We start from the raw sequence: 21,491 nt of genomic DNA on the forward strand, positions 1-21,491 counted from the left end.
GCCTTGGATAAATCTAAGAAAATTATGTCATTATGTCAAATGGGACGTCATTACATAAAACAGGTCATAACAGGATATTAGAAACAGATTTATGTCTTTTTAACTTATTAAGTTGTGCTGTTTGTAATTAAAAGAATTGTTTGTAACGTTTTGTGAATTTATTGATGAATAGCAGTCATAAAGTTAGTATAAAATCTATTCACTATTCAAGTCGATTTTATACAATTTGTGACTGTTCTACACCGATATATTCACAAAAAAGGGTAATTCTTATAATATACTATATTTCATGAAACAATTAATTTGGCAAGTAGATTTTGAAAATGGCCTAAATGTTCAAAAGGCATTGATAACATTAATAGACACAAAAACAAATGAGATTTGAACTGAAATATAAATTAAAATAATATTTGTTTCTTTTATTGTTCAGGTTAGATAAGATGAAATCATGACAAAATTGGATTGGCTAATTAATTACAATAAACAGGCTTAATTACATAAACATACAACATTTATTCTGTCATGTCTTCTAGGTGTGTTGGTGTCTCAGTTTTATTCTTTAAATAAGTTGTTTTAATATTGCTGCCTTTCATTTTAGAAGTATTGACCAAATTATCAAACCAAACTGAGTTGTCATTGTTACATGCATCACTGAATTAAAAGAAGCGAAACAGCAGACCCAATTGACTTGTTGAAATGATCTAAAACACAAACTGTGATTTGGTAATTTTAATAAACAATAACTTTTTTTATCACACATTTACTTTTAACAAACACAAAAAAAACCAATAAATTAGCCCTTTCACTTTTCTCTCTCTGTGTCGACCTGTCAGTGTGTCCGTCAATATACTAGATTTAACTTATGTTATGTCTTAGCTACAGTGTCTTTGTCAGATGTATGATGCTTTCAACAACAAAAAGAAACATAGTTTGACATCAAAATAAAATAAATTATATAAGCAATAAAAAGTTGAAATAAATATTTGTAAAACTTTAAAAATCAGCTCCAATTTTTTGTTATTATTAACTGCCAAACTTTAGCTGTTCTGCTGGTTTTAGGAAAAACAAAACCCAATAAAACCACTGAACATAAAATTAACAAAACTTTCAGCACATGTCAAGCAAAATATAATGAAAGCTTTAAACCATGGCAACAATACGAAATAAAAATTGAAGCAAAGCAGCTACTTACATGTACAGGAAGAGGAAATCTTCTGTACGAGAAAACTCGGAACGCTGAGAGAAAACTAGTGAGTTGTGTATGACAAAAAGACTATCAAACTGTGTGGGACATCATGTGAGAGATGTACATGTAGTCTCCATCTTCCTTGTGTGTATATGTGTGTGTGTGTGTGCAACAAACAAAATCAAAGTCCACAGGCTGGTTGCATGAATGACAGTTATCAGAGCTACAATATATACAATACAGTATTCTGTCATGCTACTTGTTACAAATGTTCTGTGACATGCAGTGTGTGATCTCTAGAATGTATCTGTAATAACAGTTTCAATTATGGATATTGGATTTACAACAAAAACAAGTGACAAGAGAGACGACTTTTATTAAAGGAATGAACAAACATGGTGTACAGTACAATATAAACACATGTGTAGTATGCCAGTATATTCCGATATCTCTCAGTGTGATAATCTGTTAGGTAGGTGATAATCGTGAGACAATGACATACCACTGTTTGTCTAAGATAGTGATTGTGAAGTAGAGAAAATATATTGCTAACTAACTTAGCGTGAATACACTTATTGGTATACTAATGTGTTTGTTTGATTTAAAAAATGTACGGCATACTCTGGATTCGTTTATTCAGATATATTATAACAAACATTTTTATTAATTTAAAGTTAAACATGAATATACAGATATGTATTTGACATCACAAAACTTGTTGACAAATATATATATATATATATATATATATATATATATATATATATATATATATATAAATTTTAAAAATGTTTTTATAAATAACAATATTAAAGAATCAACATTTTACAGTACTTTATACTTGAATAACTGTTCCAGTATTAATACAATGGTAACATTTAACTTTTGAAACATGCAGTGAATGCAAAAAGTATTTTATCAACAAAAGTAGTAATTATTTGACAGCATATCCCAGAAATATACAAACATTGTGGACACATTTCTATTTCATATTCAACACAGAAAATGAAAAATAAACACAAAAAAGATTCACAGAAAAAAAGACAAACAAGCAATGAAATAAAGTAAATTCAGAATATCCTGAGTACATAACAAAAATAGACTTTAACTGAAATGAAAATAATGCATGACAAAATAGCCAGACCAAAGGCACAAATGGGGGGAAAGGGAAGACATTTAGAGAGCCAGAAAGCAGGTGCTAATTAAACCAACAGCTCAGTAAGTGTTTTTTTATTGTGATATGAATCGTACTGTACCAATGGTGTATCGTAACTCGTATCATAACAGTATATCATAACTTGTATCATAACGGAGTATCATAACTCATATCATAACAGTATATTATAACTCGTATCATAACTTGTATCATAACTTGTATCATAACGGTGTTTCATAACTCGTATCATAACAGTATATCATAACTCATATCATAACAGTGTATCATAACTTGTATCATAACGGTGTTTCATAACTCGTACCATAACGGTGTATCATAACTCATATCATAACGGTGTATCATAACTCATATCATAACAGTGTATCATAACTTGTATCATAACGGTGTTTCATAACTCGTACCATAACGGTGTATCATAACTCATATCATAACGGTGTATCATAACTCATATCATAACAGTGTATCATAACTCGTATCATAACAGTATATCATAACTCGTAACATAACGGTGTATCATAACTCATAACATAACTGTGTATCATAACTCATATCATAACAGTATATCATAACTCGTAACATAACGGTGAATCATAATGGTGTATCATAACTCGTATCATAACTTGTATCATAACGGTGTATCATAACGGGTACCATAACGGTGTATCATAACTCACTAACTAAACCAACAGATTTGTAGGATTCCATTTGTTGTTTTTGTTTTGTTCTTTATACTGAATTTTAATGAGGTTTATTTTGGTTCTAATATGAACTACATGGTGCAGATCCCTTAACAACTAGTAGTTTTCCTTTGAACAATATGTTTACCATTAAATAAACCAGAGCAGTTTGGAGTTTTGGGTTTTTTTAAACATAACATACAGGTATTATTAACATTACCCACAGTAAATTGCAGTATTTGAGATAAAACAATCCTACCATCTAAAGTTGTACATTGTATAAATATAAACTGATCAACTGTACAGTAGAGCCAAGTTAAACAAATCAAAGCACAAATCGATCACACTCGGATATGATACTCACGCTTTGGTTTCTCTGGCGCTGGTTTCTGCAGACCCTTGTAGGGGATGTCACCGCCCTGCTGCACCCTCTTGTACATGTCCTCATTCTCCCAGCCATCCTCGGCATTGCTGATGTCGGGGACAGATGTCTGACGTCTGCGACCAATAGAACTGAAACGACAAAAATTGTATTTTCAATTTAATTTAAACTTTAAATAATGTTACAGAACAAATTCCAATCCTAAGATTGTGTATCATCACAGTTCTGATGTTGACTTATAGGCTGTGCTCTTATGGAAGAGTTCAAGAGTCACTTGTGGCATCACTAAAAGGTACAATCAACCATCTACTGTATTCCTCTACTGCTGGCTAGTCACTCGTGGCATCACTAAAAGGTACAGTCAACCATCTACTGTATTCCTCTACTGCTGGCTAGTCACTCGTGGCAGCACTAAAAGGTACAGTCAACCACCTACTGTATTCCTCTACTGCTGGCTAGTCACTCGTGGCATCACTAAAAGGTACAGTCAACCACCTACTGTATTCCTCTACTGCTGGCTAGTCACTCGTGGCATCACTAAAAGGTACAGTCAACCACCTACTGTATTCCTCTACTGCTGGCTAGTCACTCGTGGCATCACTAAAAGGTACAGTCAACCACCTACTGTATTCCTCTACTGCTGGCTAGTCACTCGTGGCATCACTAAAAGGTACAGTCAACCACCTACTGTATTCCTCTACTGCTGGCTAGTCACTCGTGGCATCACTAAAAGGTACAGTCAACCACCTACTGTATTCCTCTACTGCTGGCTAGTCACTCGTGGCATCACTAAAAGGTACAGTCAACCACCTACTGTATTCCTCTACTGCTGGCTAGTCACTCGTGGCATCACTAAAAGGTACAGTCAACCACCTACTGTATTCCTCTACTGCTGGCTAGTCACTCGTGGCATCACTAAAAGGTACAGTCAACCACCTACTGTATTCCTCTACTGCTGGCTAGTCACTCGTGGCATCACTAAAAGGTACAGTCAACCACCTACTGTATTCCTCTACTGCTGGCTAGTCACTCGTGGCATCACTAAAAGGTACAGTCAACCACCTACTGTATTCCTCTACTGCTGGCTAGTCACTCGTGGCATCACTAAAAGGTACAGTCAACCACCTACTGTATTCCTCTACTGCTGGCTAGTCACTCGTGGCATCACTAAAAGGTACAGTCAACCACCTACTGTATTCCTCTACTGCTGGCTAGTCACTCGTGGCATCACTAAAAGGTACAGTCAACCACCTACTGTATTCCTCTACTGCTGGCTAGTCACTCGTGGCATCACTAAAAGGTACAGTCAACCACCTACTGTATTCCTCTACTGCTGGCTAGTCACTCGTGGCATCACTAAAAGGTACAGTCAACCACCTACTGTATTCCTCTACTGCTGGCTAGTCACTCGTGGCATCACTAAAAGGTACAGTCAACCACCTACTGTATTCCTCTACTGCTGGCTAGTCACTCGTGGCATCACTAAAAGGTACAGTCAACCACCTACTGTATTCCTCTACTGCTGGCTAGTCACTCGTGGCATCACTAAAAGGTACAGTCAACCACCTACTGTATTCCTCTACTGCTGGCTAGTCACTCGTGGCATCACTAAAAGGTACAGTCAACCACCTACTGTATTCCTCTACTGCTGGCTAGTCACTCGTGGCATCACTAAAAGGTACAGTCAACCACCTACTGTATTCCTCTACTGCTGGCTAGTCACTCGTGGCATCACTAAAAGGTACAGTCAACCACCTACTGTATTCCTCTACTGCTGGCTAGTCACTCGTGGCATCACTAAAAGGTACAGTCAACCACCTACTGTATTCCTCTACTGCTGGCTAGTCACTCGTGGCATCACTAAAAGGTACAGTCAACCACCTACTGTATTCCTCTACTGCTGGCTAGTCACTCGTGGCATCACTAAAAGGTACAGTCAACCACCTACTGTATTCCTCTACTGCTGGCTAGTCACTCGTGGCATCACTAAAAGGTACAGTCAACCACCTACTGTATTCCTCTACTGCTGGCTAGTCACTCGTGGCATCACTAAAAGGTACAGTCAACCACCTACTGTATTCCTCTACTGCTGGCTAGTCACTCGTGGCATCACTAAAAGGTACAGTCAACCACCTACTGTATTCCTCTACTGCTGGCTAGTCACTCGTGGCATCACTAAAAGGTACAGTCAACCACCTACTGTATTCCTCTACTGCTGGCTAGTCACTCGTGGCATCACTAAAAGGTACAGTCAACCACCTACTGTATTCCTCTACTGCTGGCTAGTCACTCGTGGCATCACTAAAAGGTACAGTCAACCACCTACTGTATTCCTCTACTGCTGGCTAGTCACTCGTGGCATCACTAAAAGGTACAGTCAACCACCTACTGTATTCCTCTACTGCTGGCTAGTCACTCGTGGCATCACTAAAAGGTACAGTCAACCACCTACTGTATTCCTCTACTGCTGGCTAGTCACTCGTGGCATCACTAAAAGGTACAGTCAACCACCTACTGTATTCCTCTACTGCTGGCTAGTCACTCGTGGCATCACTAAAAGGTACAGTCAACCACCTACTGTATTCCTCTACTGCTGGCTAGTCACTCGTGGCATCACTAAAAGGTACAGTCAACTATCTACTGTATTTCTCTACTGCTCACTTGTGGCAGCACTAAAAGGTACAATCAACCATCTGGCTAGTCACTCGTGGCATCACTAAAAGGTACAGTCAACCACCTACTGTATTCCTCTACTGCTGGCTAGTCACTCGTGGCATCACTAAAAGGTACAGTCAACCACCTACTGTATTCCTCTACTGCTGGATAGTCACTCGTGGCATCACTAAAAGGTACAGTCAACCACCTACTGTATTCCTCTACTGCTGGATAGTCACTCGTGGCATCACTAAAAGGTACAGTCAACTATCTACTGTATTTCTCTACTGCTGGCTAGTCACTTGTGGCAGCACTAAAAGGTACAGTCAACCATCTACTGTATTTCTCTACTGCTGGCTAGTCACTCGTGGCACCACTAAAAGGTACAATCAACCACCTACTGTGATACTGCTGGTTAGTTACGAGCTGTAAGGCACTAGATGGAGATTCATGGAATCAACCACTATTTTGCCAAATGCCCATTTGACTCTGAATTGTGCAGACAATAGGCCCTGATTACGTATAATAGTTTTGTGATTCAGATTTATTAGTGGTAGAAAATATAGAGACTGCAACCACTGGCTATTTGTTTTATCAATTATTACACAAATGTGCAAACATTTAACAAAAAACAACAAACAATATTACATACATTGCAAGAGGATATATGCCATCTTACCAAGCACACATATATATATATATATATATATATATATATATATATATATATATATATTAAGATGAAATGCAGTATATTAACAGGCAATGACAAACAATATTCTTAGCTAAGACACCAACAAAAGGTTGATGCCTTCATATATTTGTCACCATTTATGGATGGGGACAAACACATATAATGCAGGTGTGTTTTGTATGTCTCCACAATGAGTAACAGCTAGTAAACCGGTGAAGATGACTAATTCAGACCAAGGATCACAGGTGTAAAATTTCACAAAATACACCTGACACAGCCTCATGTTCTCCAGCTCTGTCTCCATATCAATCACACGGTTGTTCCAGCTCATCTACATGTACCAGTGTGCTACACCGGTATGGTACATGTTGATTAAGCTGCCACATGTGATGGTGTTGTGCTCTGTGTATTATTACACTTTATGCATTTATTCACCGGGAACATTTATCAAAATGAATTAATGCAAATAGAGAGAGAAAAAAAGGCACAACACATTTATTCATTTAGACTGGTTTTATCTACTGATCTCATGTAATGGAGGTTCACTTCCAGTTTCGTCTTTGAATGTGCAGATGAATAGATGGGCATAGTTAACATATACATGCATATGAATTTTTAATAACACTATCCATTAAGGAATAATTAGATTTTGTTTTTAATTTTTAAAATGTCCATACTGGCTTTACTGTTGTACAAAGAGGTCTGTTATACTTCTTTTTTTTTAATCTCCATCAGCCTTGGCATCAGTCTACGTCTATAAAACACAAGGAAACCTCACAGCAACAAATTGTTATATTACTTAATTTTAATATTACGTTTTATAATCTGGTTTTCCTAAACCACCATCATGTTGAATTTGTATGCAAGACAGAATGTAATCTCGCCAAAAAACAAGCATGTAGTCTGTGTGAACAAAAACAGGTTTATCGAGACTGTCAAAAAACAAGAAAACTGCAGCATATCACCAAACCTTGCAGGTCAGTGCAATTAGTGGGCAAACCGGAACATGATAAAAGTTTCTCAGAGCGGTAAGATACGTTGGGATATAAAGAGAATGAAGATAAGTGGTAGAACAATACAATGAGCTCCAACTGAGGCAAGGCACCGTCTGGACTCTGATGGGTGTATACTACCAAATCAAATCCCATAGACGACAATAGTAACATATGTGGCTAAAACTCCTACCTGCAACGTATCAACCGACATAAACGCCACGGATATAAATACTACCACCCCTCACACTTAAAGTGAATCAGAAAAAAATGGGGGTCAAGCTGCTCGTTTCTGAGATAACGGGTAGCGTCTATGACTACCCTAGTTCCGCACAAAATTCGAGTACTTTTTTTTACAGGTACCCCATACATGTTTCAAGCACAAGGCTACTTGACACATTGGTACTAATGAAATAAAATTGCATTTTGTTTTAACCCAGATAAAACGATTATTTTTTTACAACCAACACACTCACATTTATAACCAATCACAGGACTTGTGGTGTTCACTTCTCTATCAAAAGTTCGGTGCACCTCGAACTTTGACCCAGCCGGAAGTTATTTGGTCTAGTACTACCTATACTGATAACATACATTTTTCAAAAAGTGTCCAGCTATGTGTCTTTATGACAACCAGGATCTGGTGTATTCTGACATAAACTGACAACCTCACTGAAACTGTTGTTTCTACAGTGCAACCTAATATAATGTACACCTCAAAAAACATATATATTGCATATAGTTTTGTACAAATGCAATATGTCATATTAAACAACAAAATGTTTTAAAATAAAACTCCTGAAGATATTTACTTTCAGTTGGGTGTGTGTACTCAGGTATATATATAGAGACAACAAAGATAGTCAGAGTACCTCTACCCCTTTAAAGAATTCCATTAAAACACATGCACATGATTGACCCCTAGATTATGAAGACCTTAACAGGCACATCAAAGAAATATCAGTATTAAAAAAATACACTGTCTGAGGAAAGAAACACAAACATGACTGTACCTGTATGAAGTAATGACTTAATGTCCTGAACATTAGTGTTGGGAGGAAATCCTGTATGCTGGGTGTGGGTGTCTTCAAGTTACCAGGTGTGGGAATTTCAAATCCATCGGCAATGCTGATTTTCATAATGAACCATGAAAACCATTGGCAGCCACCAATATTCCTGACTATATTTTATTTATAGCCTACTGTAGTTGGAGGTTTTAATAGTTGTGATATCTGGAATTATCATGCAGCTTTCACACATTTATTTTTGATTAATTACTGAAAAAAACTATTTTTAAATGACAAAATTACCCGAACATCTATTTTCTTGCATTATTTTCTAATCCGGATGAATACAATATGTATATTAGATGTATTCCTACAATCTGTAATCCAGCATTTTATTTAGCTAGTAACATTAGGTAATACAGCTTTAACAATAAAATAAATTATCAACTTAATCCAAGGCAGATAATCAAATCTGAAAAAATTGATTCTGAATCTAGTATAAACTCAAAATGCTTTTCATGAGAGCTAACTAAGTGATTATTAAGAAAAAAAAAAGATCTGGAGATCTAAGTATATGTTTGACAACCTTATTGTCGTGTACAAATGAGAATAGAAGGCACAATAGTGACAACAAATTTAATTATGTTTTTGGTAAAGTTTTTCTTCAAATTTACTTTAAATTTTTCATAAAACTACTATTTTGTCTAAAATATAACTTAGCATCCTATAAATATGTCAAAATGACAATAAAAATCAAGTTCTTTACAAATTTGAGTTTTCAGAATTTCATACATAAAAAATTAACAATGTTAATGGAAACTAAAGACATTAACCCACTATTGGCACATGCTATTTTTAATATAAAAATAAATTGCTATTAAAATCTTAGTTCAGGTTGCCTATATATAATACCATATTTAAGAGCAGTGTATATGGCAAGTCAAATACCATGTAAAAAGAAATTATTGAAATCTTTACAGTATGAATTATAGGCCAAAACCAACTTTTCTTCAGTGCTAACTTTGATTCAAACTCCATTCAGAGCCATGTACAGAGATTATTGTCACGGTCAAGGTCATTGTGAACTTGCATGGTCGAGTGATGGCTAATTAATCAACCAGTATAGTTTAATTAAATAAAATGACAAAATCATAATATTTTTTATTATGCACTGAATATGTGCTGTAGGGTGTATACTACCAAATCAAATCCCATAGACGACAATAGTAACATATGTGGCTAAAACTCCTACCTGCAACGTATCAACCGACATAAACGCCACGGATATAAATACTACCACCCCTCACACTTAAAGTGAATCAGAAAAAAATGTGGGTCAAGCTGCTCGTTTCTGAGATAACTGGTAGCGTCTATGACTACCCTAGTTTCGCACAAAATTCGAGTACTTTTTTTTACAGGTACCCCATACATGTTTCAAGCACAAGGCTACTTGACACATTGGTACTAGATGAAATAAAATTGCATTTTTTTTTAACCCAGATAAAACGATTATTTTTTACAACCAACACACTCACATTTATAACCAATCACAGGACTTGTGGTGTTCACTTCTCTATCAAAAGTTCAGTGCACCTCGAACTTTGACCCAGCCGGAAGTTATTTGGTCTAGTACTACCTGATATGTCCAGGTGATTAGCTCCACTTTGTGAACACCACAATCACCCACAGGTCAACACACCTGACCGCTTGTTAATTAGTTACTGTTCTAGTAAAGACAATAAACTTGTCTGCAACCACCACTGGTTAATCCTACAGAATGTGTATTGAGAAGAAAACCATGTGTATGTATACGTATATATTTAAATTACACATTCATGTCTTGTCTGCAACCACCACTGCTTAATCCTACAGAATGTGTATTGAGAAGAAAACCATGTGTATGTATACGTATATATTTATATTACACATTCATGTCTTGTCTGCAACCACCACTGCTTAATCCTACAGAATGTGTATTGAGAAGAAAACCATGTGTATGTATACGTATATATTTAAATTACACATTCATGTCTTGTCTGCAACCACCACTGCTTAATCCTACAGAATGTGTATTGAGAAGAAAACCATGTGTATGTATACGTATATATTTAAATTACACATTCATGTCTTGTCTGCAACCACCACTGCTTAATCCTACAGAAGGTGTATTGAGAAGAAAACCATGTGTATGTATACGTATATATTTAAATTACACATTCATGTCTTGTCTGCAACCACCACTGCTTAATCCTACAGAAGGTGTATTGAGAAGAAAACCATCTGTATGTATACGTATATATTTAAATTACACATTCATGGTTTGTTTCAACACAAAGGTTTATTTTGTTAATTCGTTTACCAGGACCGGTATTTATAAAGATTCTTAGAATTTTTAAATAAAATTCTCAAAAAAATATGTTATCATTTATCCTGTGTTAACAGGCCAACTTACTATTCTCTCATACTATCAACTATATAATGACCATACATAAACACAGAACTCTTTCAGGAGGCCTCCATTTATCATACCATAAACCAGGTGCACGTTTAACGACAAACAAAATAATACACTCACTTTGAGAGCAATTAAGTGATCTTTACGAACATATATCCTTTCAATGAAATAGATATCTTAAACATATTTTAATACGTTTTTGCTTTTATAGAAATCCATGTACATATAGCTGCAGGCTGTTTAATGAAACATCCACAATATGTTTTAATCTATCTTTGTAGAAATCAATTTTACTAAGTACGTGTATAGATGGCCTGAAATGACTGCCACTACAGGAAAATCAATGAATGTTCACAGGTGCATGTCATTTGATTGTCAAAATATTTTACAGCAATCAATTTGAATAAATATAAGCAATTAAATGAAATATTTAGTATACCTGGTATATACATTATTTGTATTTTCAGTTTATGACAACTTACAAACATATACATGAATTAATAAATAAAACATTTAAATACCCACAACGAAAACAACAATGACAAAATCCACCATACATCATAATTTGTATTGTAAGACAATGGTTTGTTTGTTTGTTTGTTTTGTTTAACGACACCACTAGAGCACATTGATTAATTAATCATCGGCTATTGGATGTCAAACATTTGGTAATTCTGACTTGTAGTCATCAGAGGAAACCCGCTACATTTTTTCTAATGTAGCAAGGGATCTTTTATATGCACCATCCCACAGACAAGATAGCACATACCACAGCCTTTGATATACCAGTCACTGGTTGGAACAAGAAATAGCCTAATGGGCCCACCGACAGGGACCAATCCCAAACTGACTGTGCATCAAGCAAGTGCTTTACCACGGAGCTACATCCCACCCCAATTAAGGCAATGGACATACTTGTAAGTAAGTAAATAATAATAAAACTTCAATTAAGGCAATGGACATACTTGTAAGTAAGTAAATAATAATAAAACTTCAATTAAGGCAATGGACATACTTGTAAGTAAGTAAATAATAATAAAACTTCAATTAAAATTTAAAAGTTCCACAAACAAGGACATAAATACTGTACAGTGCACCTTTTTATCTTTCACAAAAGGCAATTTACCTGGCCACGCGATTACTCAACAGTACAGGTGATATTGGACCATAATATTTACTTTGTCTTCTTTGAGGTGCTTCAATAAATCTTTAGCACTCTCCTCACTGCGACACTGAGAGTTGTCTAACCATTATGCATTGCTTTCGCATTGATCTGTCAACACAAACTTGTCACAGAGTTCAGACAAACTTTACTTTATATCCAATAAAAAAAAAGATTACAAAAAAATGTTTATTAATATTAGTTGGATTGTTGCCAGGTATCTATGTAGCTACATAATACATTAATGCAGTAGGTATATCACCTTTGCATCATGCTACAGATTCTGTTATTTAGCGCTATGCACCATTTAACAAAAACTAAATATACATGTACATTCCATGTCAAACAATACACATGGTACATTAATAGTCTGTCAATTTATATAACAGAGATGTCAGATTCTTGAACAACACTACTAGTTCCAACATAAAGTATGCAAAGCTATTGTTTTAACAAATTGTATACTGATAAGCCAGTTTCAGAACTATACAATCAAAACTATGGAAGAATGTTAAATTTATATTTTTTAAAATTCAAAATTTCCTAAATATTTCTCTATTCATTTGCCGAGATTTCCCAGAGAATTCTAGTACCAAGTTAAGACCTACATTGTATCTGATCAAAACTGTAGGTGAAGATAATTTTAAAAATAATTTAACAAACATTTTAATTTCCAAAATATCTCAATATTATTTTGCAGACAGTGCCTCATAGGATCATTGAACCAAGTTTGAGAACAATGCAATAAACACTCTAAAGATTGACAACCTAAAAACAAAAAGAATTGATGGATGGACAGATAACTGATGGATGGACGCTGGACAAATCTGTATTAGATAAGTTCTGTTGCTAAACATATGCAACTACAAAATGTAATTTAGTACAAATGAGGGAAGCTGAATATTAATTTACTTTACTACAAGAGAGGGAAGCTGAATATTAAGTTACTTTACTACAAGAGAGTGAAGCTGAATATTATTTTACTTTACTACAAGAGAGGGAAGCTGAATATTAATTTACTTTAGTACAAGAGGGGAAAGCTGAATATTAATTTACTTTACTACAAGAGGGGAATGCTGAATATTAATTTACTTTACTACAAGAGAGGGAAGCTGAATATTAATTTACTTTACTACAAGAGAGGAAAGCTGAATATTAATTTACTTTACTACAAGAGGGGAAAGCTGAATATTAATTTACTTTAGTACAAGAGAGGGAAGCTGAATATTAATTTACTTTACTACAAGAGAGGGAAGCTGAATATTAATTTACTTTACTACAAGAGGGGAAAGCTGAATATTAATTTACTTTACTACAAGAGGGGAAAGCTGAATATTAATTTACTTTACTACAAGAGAGGGAAGCTGAATATTAATTTACTTTACTACAAGAGAGGGAAGCTGAATATTAATTTACTTTAATTTACTTTACTACAAGAGAGGGAAGCTGAATATTAATTTACTTTACTACAAGAGGGGAAAGCTGAATATTAATTTACTTTAGTACAAGAGGGGAAAGCTGATTATATACACCATACTTCTATCCACATTCCGAAACATGTTGATGTAAAATAACTCACCATTCTTCAACAACAGCTTGCTGCATTTACATGCTTACACCGCTCTTTTTACATTATTATTATTATTAGCAGTTTGCATTTCCAACAAGTGTTTGCTTCTTTTCAGTGTATTTGATGCCTATCAATGTTCACGCATGCTATCAAAGGCAATCACCTCCACTTACAGCACTGACAGTCTATAACAGATGTTACTGGCTGGAGTATAAACCCAGTGAACCATGCACCTACTAGTCTTAATGCTGATGGTCTAACCACTAAGCCACTGTTCAGCCAATGAGAGTGAAATAATTCATGTCAATAATAAAAATTCGACATGAATTAGCAGTAAATGACCACACCCATCTGTACATGTGCTATAAACACTTAATGAGATTAAACAGTCACACAGAGTCAACAGACTGAGTCCGATTAACACTAAAGAAAATTGATCAATATGTTAGTACACATGTACCTAATAAACAAAGGTGATGTGATTATTTTCAGAAATATTTTCTTTTCCCCCGAGTTATTTCTGGGTTTACTTATTTATTTTTTAATTTTAGAATCATCTGGTACTAAATAATTAATATACACATATGCATCTGCATTCAGGAATACATATTACTGTGACTAATTAAAACAGAGTGAATGTCCAACTGTCCCAAGTGTGTCTAGCCCAGCCAGCACTGAATGTTTGGTATCGCCACAGGAATAACGCATGGAAAGCAGTGAATGTCAAACTGTCCCAAGTGTGTCTAGCCCAGCCAGCACTGAATGTTTGGTATCGCCACATGAATAATGCATGGAAAGCAGTTAATTAAAGTTGTATTTATAATTCATGAATCAATGAATAGGAAACGTATAGAATCTTTAATCAAGTTCTTCAGTGGAATAAACTGTATTACAATCTATTAAATGATTTTCCATATCTGCTCTACAGTAAATATAAAATCTGTTTGCTTTTTTGTGTGTGTGTGTGTGGGGGGGGGGGGTTGCATGTTTTTTAGAGGGGCTGGGTGGGTGAGTGGTTGTTGTGATGGAAGATATCAGACATAGTAAAGACATAAACCATCAACACCTATTTCTTGGTCAATCCTAAAAAAGATATCACACCTACACACAAGTTTATTTACTAAATCTGACAGAACTTTGCCTCAATTAAAATATTCACTACTAGTATGTACCCACGAGATTTGCCATCAGTTGAAAACTTAGCCATGTGGTGTAAAAGGTCAGTTTGTGAGAGACTTTGATCAAACACATGGTGGACTTGAATCCTTCAGTCAACACGGCCTGACCCAGTGAGGCTGTGAATGGAGCAGAGTGTCCAGAAGTTACTGATACTGTTTGTCCTCATCCTGTTGATGCTGGGATTAAACGTGAACCGATACTCTTTGTGGACATGACGATACTCTTTGTGGACATGACGATACTCTTTGTGGACATGGCGTTGTTGAGAGGATCAGCCCGATGTGATTTAAGATGATGCAGATCAAACACTTTGAAGACAAACGAGACAATCTCCAATAAACAGCCAACACAAAGACTGATGTGTATATTATTATGATGGAGGATCACTCAGAAGTAAATTACAACTCTATACCGGACTAATTATAAAACCCAAGACAGCCATTTCCCTGACACTGAGGGATTAAACTGTACCCCTGGCAAAACGGAATTAAACTGATCATATCACTGATTCAACTTGACATATATGCTGATGTAACAGAATCGCAAACAACCTTCTGCTTTCAGAAAACCTCATACCTCACAACAATACAAATTCAGCATGACAAATGCTGATTGTGACATTATTAGGATCTTGAACAACTGTCCAATTTCTTGAAACTTAGGGATTAAACTGTACCCTTGGCAAAAAAAAATAACCGAATTAAATTGATCATACATGTATTACTGATACAGCTTGACAGATATGTTGACTTAACATTTAGAATCCCAAACAATCTTCTGCTTTCAGAAAACTTCATAAAACACAAATTCAGCACGATACTTGCATGCTGAGGATCTTGTACCACTTTTTCCTTTCCAAATGTCGACCATTAATGCAGATCAAACAGCTGAGCAGCAAATAGAGAGATACTCTGATAAATGGCCAACTCAAACTCTGTTGTGTGTGATAAGGAACTGAACAAGGAGAAAGTAATTCAAACTAAATCACAATTTTCTACCTCATTAACTTTGAAAGCCATACTTGAAGACAGGAGTTTAAACTGATCAGATTACGCTAGAAGCCAGGACATACAATGATGTAACATTTACAGAGATTACATAAAATACAAATTCAGCATGAAAAGTGCTCATGCAACACACAGTACATACTAGCTGACATAAAATAAAACCTAACTATGACATACTAATGCAATACGTATGATCATTAACAACTTTCAGTCTTCAAAATCTGTTTTTTTTAAATTAAATAATCAGGCAATATGCTTATAAAACCTCAGGCTTGAACCTACACCTAAATTCCACAAATACAATAAGTAATTATATATATATATATTATATATATTTATTTATTTATTTAATAGGCTACCAATGTCATATCTGATTGAAATGGATATGGTAATGTTGATTCAGAATCAGTGGAGTCAGGGCTCGCGCTGTCGGTAGCCAAATTAGCCATTGGCTAATTAAAAAAAAAAATGGCTAATAAAATTTGCAAGTGGCTAAAATTTTGGCTAAGCCATTTTCTGTCTTCCGATGTGAACAAATGGTTACATAATCTATCCGACACCTTAAACATAATAATACTACCAAATATTCAATTAGCGTAATAGCGATCTAGCGATCTCGCGACCGGTAACGAGAAACGGTGTCATGCAGAATACAGCGTAGGCCTTATGAGGTTTGCGTATTTTAATAATCACGGTTATTACTTTTAACGGCATGCATTCAGCATGTATGACAGCAATGTCTGGAAGATCCGTAGCTTGTTATTTTTACTTTGTAAAATCTTTGAACCAAAGTAATAAAAACAGACCGACAATGCGTGTCAATGTGAATGCACATGCCAGTTCAGGGCCGAAAGACATGTAGGCTATCTCAAGGGCAGAGTTCAGCCAGACCGAGCGAAAACAAAAAGTTTGCTAGACTGGTTTGTGCGCTTCACGTTAAACCAAATGGACACGACGAACACCAATCAAATAGTTCGCGAACGTTAGAAGAACGTTCGTTGGCTGAACTGAGGACAGCTCTCGGTGGAATATACGTCACGCTTCAGAGTCAGCCGACACCCGCGTGTCAAGAGACATCGTTACGGACATTAAACAATATGATTATGCAAAAGTAAATCTTGATGTATATTTGTAGAAAAACAATAGTTATTAGCATCAATGAATACCTAACTGCAGTTTTTGTTTATTCCTTTGTTTTTGTTAATTTCGTACCCATGCAGATCGCGATCGCCGGAAATGAACATGCAGTCTTTAAATTTTGTAAGCAGAAATCACAAGCATTTAACACGATGCTGAAATCAACCGCAACAACATGGCATATATCTGTATGTTTGTTAATTTAATGTCATAGGCCTTAGAAGTAGGGATGGGTGTATGGGGTACAAATTATGAAATTGTTTGGGGTGGGGAATTGACAGGTCACTTAAAAAAAAAGCAAAGAAAAAAACAAAACAATTGAAACTAACATAAAGATTGCTATTTAAAAAAATAATGAGCTCTATATATAAAAAAAAAAAAAAAGCTCAAATTTTTATTTGGGAAAAAAGGAAGAAAACAAAAAACACCCACCATCCATAAACATCCACCCACAGCCATATATCTGTATGTTTGTTAATTTAATGTCATAGGCCTTAGAAGTAGGGATGGGTGTATGGGGTACTGGCTTCAAACTCTGAAGATATTGCATAACCCCATCCCAACCCCGCTGAAAAATCGAAATTAATATATTAACTGCCCCTACCCCCATTGATGTTTTGTTATTCCTATTTATTCCAGTTTGTACACAATTAGCTGAAAAAGATATGTTTTCATATTCATATATAAATACTCAATACAGTACTGCATAAAACAAATTTGGCTAAAGCATTTTCAATATGGCTAATACCTGCGTGCTGGAAAATTCCATTTGGCCAGGGTTGTTTGGGACGTTGCCTGTTTACTGTTCATGCGTGCTGGATGTGAAGTTGATGATGCAAGTTGAAAACATCCCCTCCCCACCACAGCCACATGGCTAATATTTTGGCAACAGGTATTTTTGATCAAGGGTGAGCCCTGGGAGTATAGTGCTGATGTCACATGTATGAAAATGGCTTGTGGCATGCCTGTGATTGCAGTTTCACTGTTCATGTGTGCTGGATATGAAGTTGATGATGCAAGTTGAAAACATCCCCTCCCCACCACAGCCACATGAGACTATAACACAGTATATTGTTTCACCTTGGCCAGGGTTGTTTGGGACGTTGCCTGTTTACTGTTCATGCGTGCTGGATGTGAAGTTGATGATGCAAGTTGAAAACATCCCCTCCCCACCACAGCCACATGAGACTATAACACAGTATATTGTTTCACCTTGGCCAGGGTTGTTTGGGACGTTGCCTGTTTACTGTTCATGCGTGCTGGATGTGAAGTTGATGATGCAAGCCATTTCCAGATTGACTTGAATGTCATTTTCCCCATATGATTTGATTTGATTTGTGGATATACGTATTGAATCCAGTCAAATCTATTTAGTACTTTAGACATGTAATGTTTCTGTTGTCCACAAATATACATAATATGATTAAATTGCTGGCAGTTTCAACTACTGGACCAGATTACAAATTTAGAATATATTATGTGATGTAAAACATACAAACTTGAAGACCACGTTATCACGGTTGACCAGTTAAACGATGAAACCAGCCAAATATATCCATAGCATTATCACGATGATGAAGCAGACGTAACCTTGAATGACTTTCTGCTTCCTGGGACTGTTTTCTGACATACTGACTTAAATACGATCTTAACAGCTGAGGGTAATATATCCAAGGGTAATATCCGAACAGGTTTTACGTTTCAGTGTAAATTACAAACTCAGTGGGACCTGATGCAATAAGAAAGACACTCGGAAAACTGGTTGAACTAACATCTATCATTCCAAAATATATATAGTAGCGTTTTTAGATGAACATATGTAATATAATGAGTTTTTATATATTCATTTTAAATGTTTCATACACAAAAAGATATGTTATCAAAACTACTGACAAGTTATATCTATAGGTCATTTAAACAGTGTGCATTAAAGAAAAATAATTACAATTTTACTTTAATTATAAGATTATCCATGTCCAAGTTCCTACTCATTTAAATAATTAATACACATGGAGTTATTTTACCAGAGGAATGTGAACAGTTTTAATATGTATATTTACTTTAATCATGTGATTATCAATGTCCAAGTATATACTAATTTAAATAATTAACACACATGGAGTTACTTTACGACGGGAATGTGAACAGTGTAGATAAGTAGGTTTGGTGTGTGTCTTGTACCTGGTTATGGATGTTAACTAGTGTTGTAAACAGCCAAGCAACTTCCCAAACAAACCTGGCCACACAGCTGGTGAGGTGAGACAATATACTGTTATAGTCTCATCTGTGGGGGTGTGGGGGGTGTGTGTGGGGGGGGGGGGGGGGGGGGGGGGGGGGGGGGGGGGGTGTTGTCAAAGGCTTCATGCTTATTTAAGGCCTGGAAGTAAAGAACCCCATAACCTGACTGCTCCATGATCAGAATCCTTCTGTCTGTGAAAATTACAAATACGAGCCCAGTTGAAAAATGTTTCTTACGGTTTAAAGTTTAAAATTTGTTTTGTTTAACGACATCACTAAAGCACATTGATTTATTAATCATCGGCTGCTGGATGTCAAACATTTGATAATTTTGACATATAGTCTTGGAGAAGAAACTGTCTACATTTTCCCATTAGTAGCAAGGGATCTTTTATGTGCACCATGCCACAGACAGGACAGCACATACCACGACCTATGATATACAATTCGTGGTGCACTGGCTGGAAAGAGAAATAGTCCAATGGGCCCACGTACTGACGGAGATCTATCCTAGACCAACAGCACACATTATATTTTATGTGCACCATGTCACAGACAGGACAGCACATACCACGACCTATGATATACAATTCGTGGTGCACTGGCTGGAAAGAGAAATAGTCCAATGGGCCCACGTACTGACGGAGATCTATCCTAGACCAACAGCACACATTATATTTTATGTGCACCATGTCACAGACAGGACAGCACATACCACGACCTATGATATACAATTCGTGGTGCACTGGCTGGAAAGAGAAATAGTCCAATGGGCCCACGTACTGACGGAGATCTATCCTAGACCAACAGCACACATTATATTTTATGTGCACCATGTCACAGACAGGACAGCACATACCACGACCTATGATATACAATTCGTGGTGCACTGGCTAGAAAGAGAAATAGTCCAATGGGCCCACGTACTGACGGAGATCTATCCTAGACCAACAGCACACATTATATTTTATGTGCACCATGTCACAGACAGGACAGCACATACCACGACCTATGATATACAATTCGTGGTGCACTGGCTGGAAAGAGAAATAGTCCAATGGGCCCACGTACTGACGGAGATCTATCCTAGACCAACAGCACACATTATATTTTATTTAAGCTCATAAAAACTGTCCAGTAAAGGTTTATAAAATTTATAAACTTATATAGGAAGATTTTAAAATATGAAATACAAATATTATACCACCTGTTGTTTTGAAACATCTTTATTTCACTACTCTTGGGGGTATACAATTTCTACAGCAGTTTTTGTAATCAGGATGAAAAACTAGTTCAGCCCATAGTTACAGATCCTATTACAAGTTATATTACACTGTGCACAGTATTGTAAGATAGTAATACTTTCTGCACATGTATGGAAATAATTCACGATGTTGAAAATACACTCGTAATGAACAGGTAAAAAACTGTCGAGAGAGACGAGTTTTCAGCAAAGCATGTTCAAGCAAACAATATACTGAGCTGAATGTGAATGCATCAAGTTTGATAATAACATTACACGTTCTATTAATAAAGTGTCGGACCTGACACCTGGTGTTCATTTCACAGTGTGATATCCATTACTTACATTCTGGGTCTTAATCCTCTCATATAAGGTTTCCTTTCCAACACCTGTCACTTCACTTTGATCAAGCAACTATATATACCAGTGACACATTAAACACTCAATTTAGGCTGTCAAAAATGTTTGCTGTTAATGTTATTTCATAACGGTTTGATTTGTTTTTATTTTATAGAAATAACTGTATTTTGTAATTATGCAAATAAGGTGAACAAAATGGAATAAATAAAGTATGTGTAACATAATAGGCAGGCAATGAAGTACAGTGTATATGGTAATCCGTGTCAAAAGGTTGTGTCACATTTATCAAGTTTACAGTTCAAGGTATTGCCGCTATTAAACGTTTCCTAGACCCTTGGATACTTTGTTCTTCATTCATGTCTGTTCTAAT

The 21,491-nt window shown here is 35.8% G+C and overlaps 1 protein-coding gene across 1 annotated transcript in view; it reads right to left on the bottom strand.

Moving 5' to 3' along the window:
- The window catches only part of LOC121379849, a 206,620-nt gene that overhangs the window by 19,797 nt on the left and 165,332 nt on the right, over positions 1 to 21,491 (bottom strand). Inside the window, exon 22 of the mRNA XM_041508501.1 lies at positions 3,405 to 3,553. Within this exon, the coding sequence (XP_041364435.1) occupies positions 3,405 to 3,553 (149 nt within the window). The remainder of the gene's footprint in view (positions 1 to 3,404; positions 3,554 to 21,491) is intronic.

Source organism: Gigantopelta aegis, chromosome 8 (assembly GCF_016097555.1).
Source record: "Gigantopelta aegis isolate Gae_Host chromosome 8, Gae_host_genome, whole genome shotgun sequence".
NCBI lineage: Eukaryota > Metazoa > Mollusca > Gastropoda > Neomphalida > Peltospiridae > Gigantopelta > Gigantopelta aegis.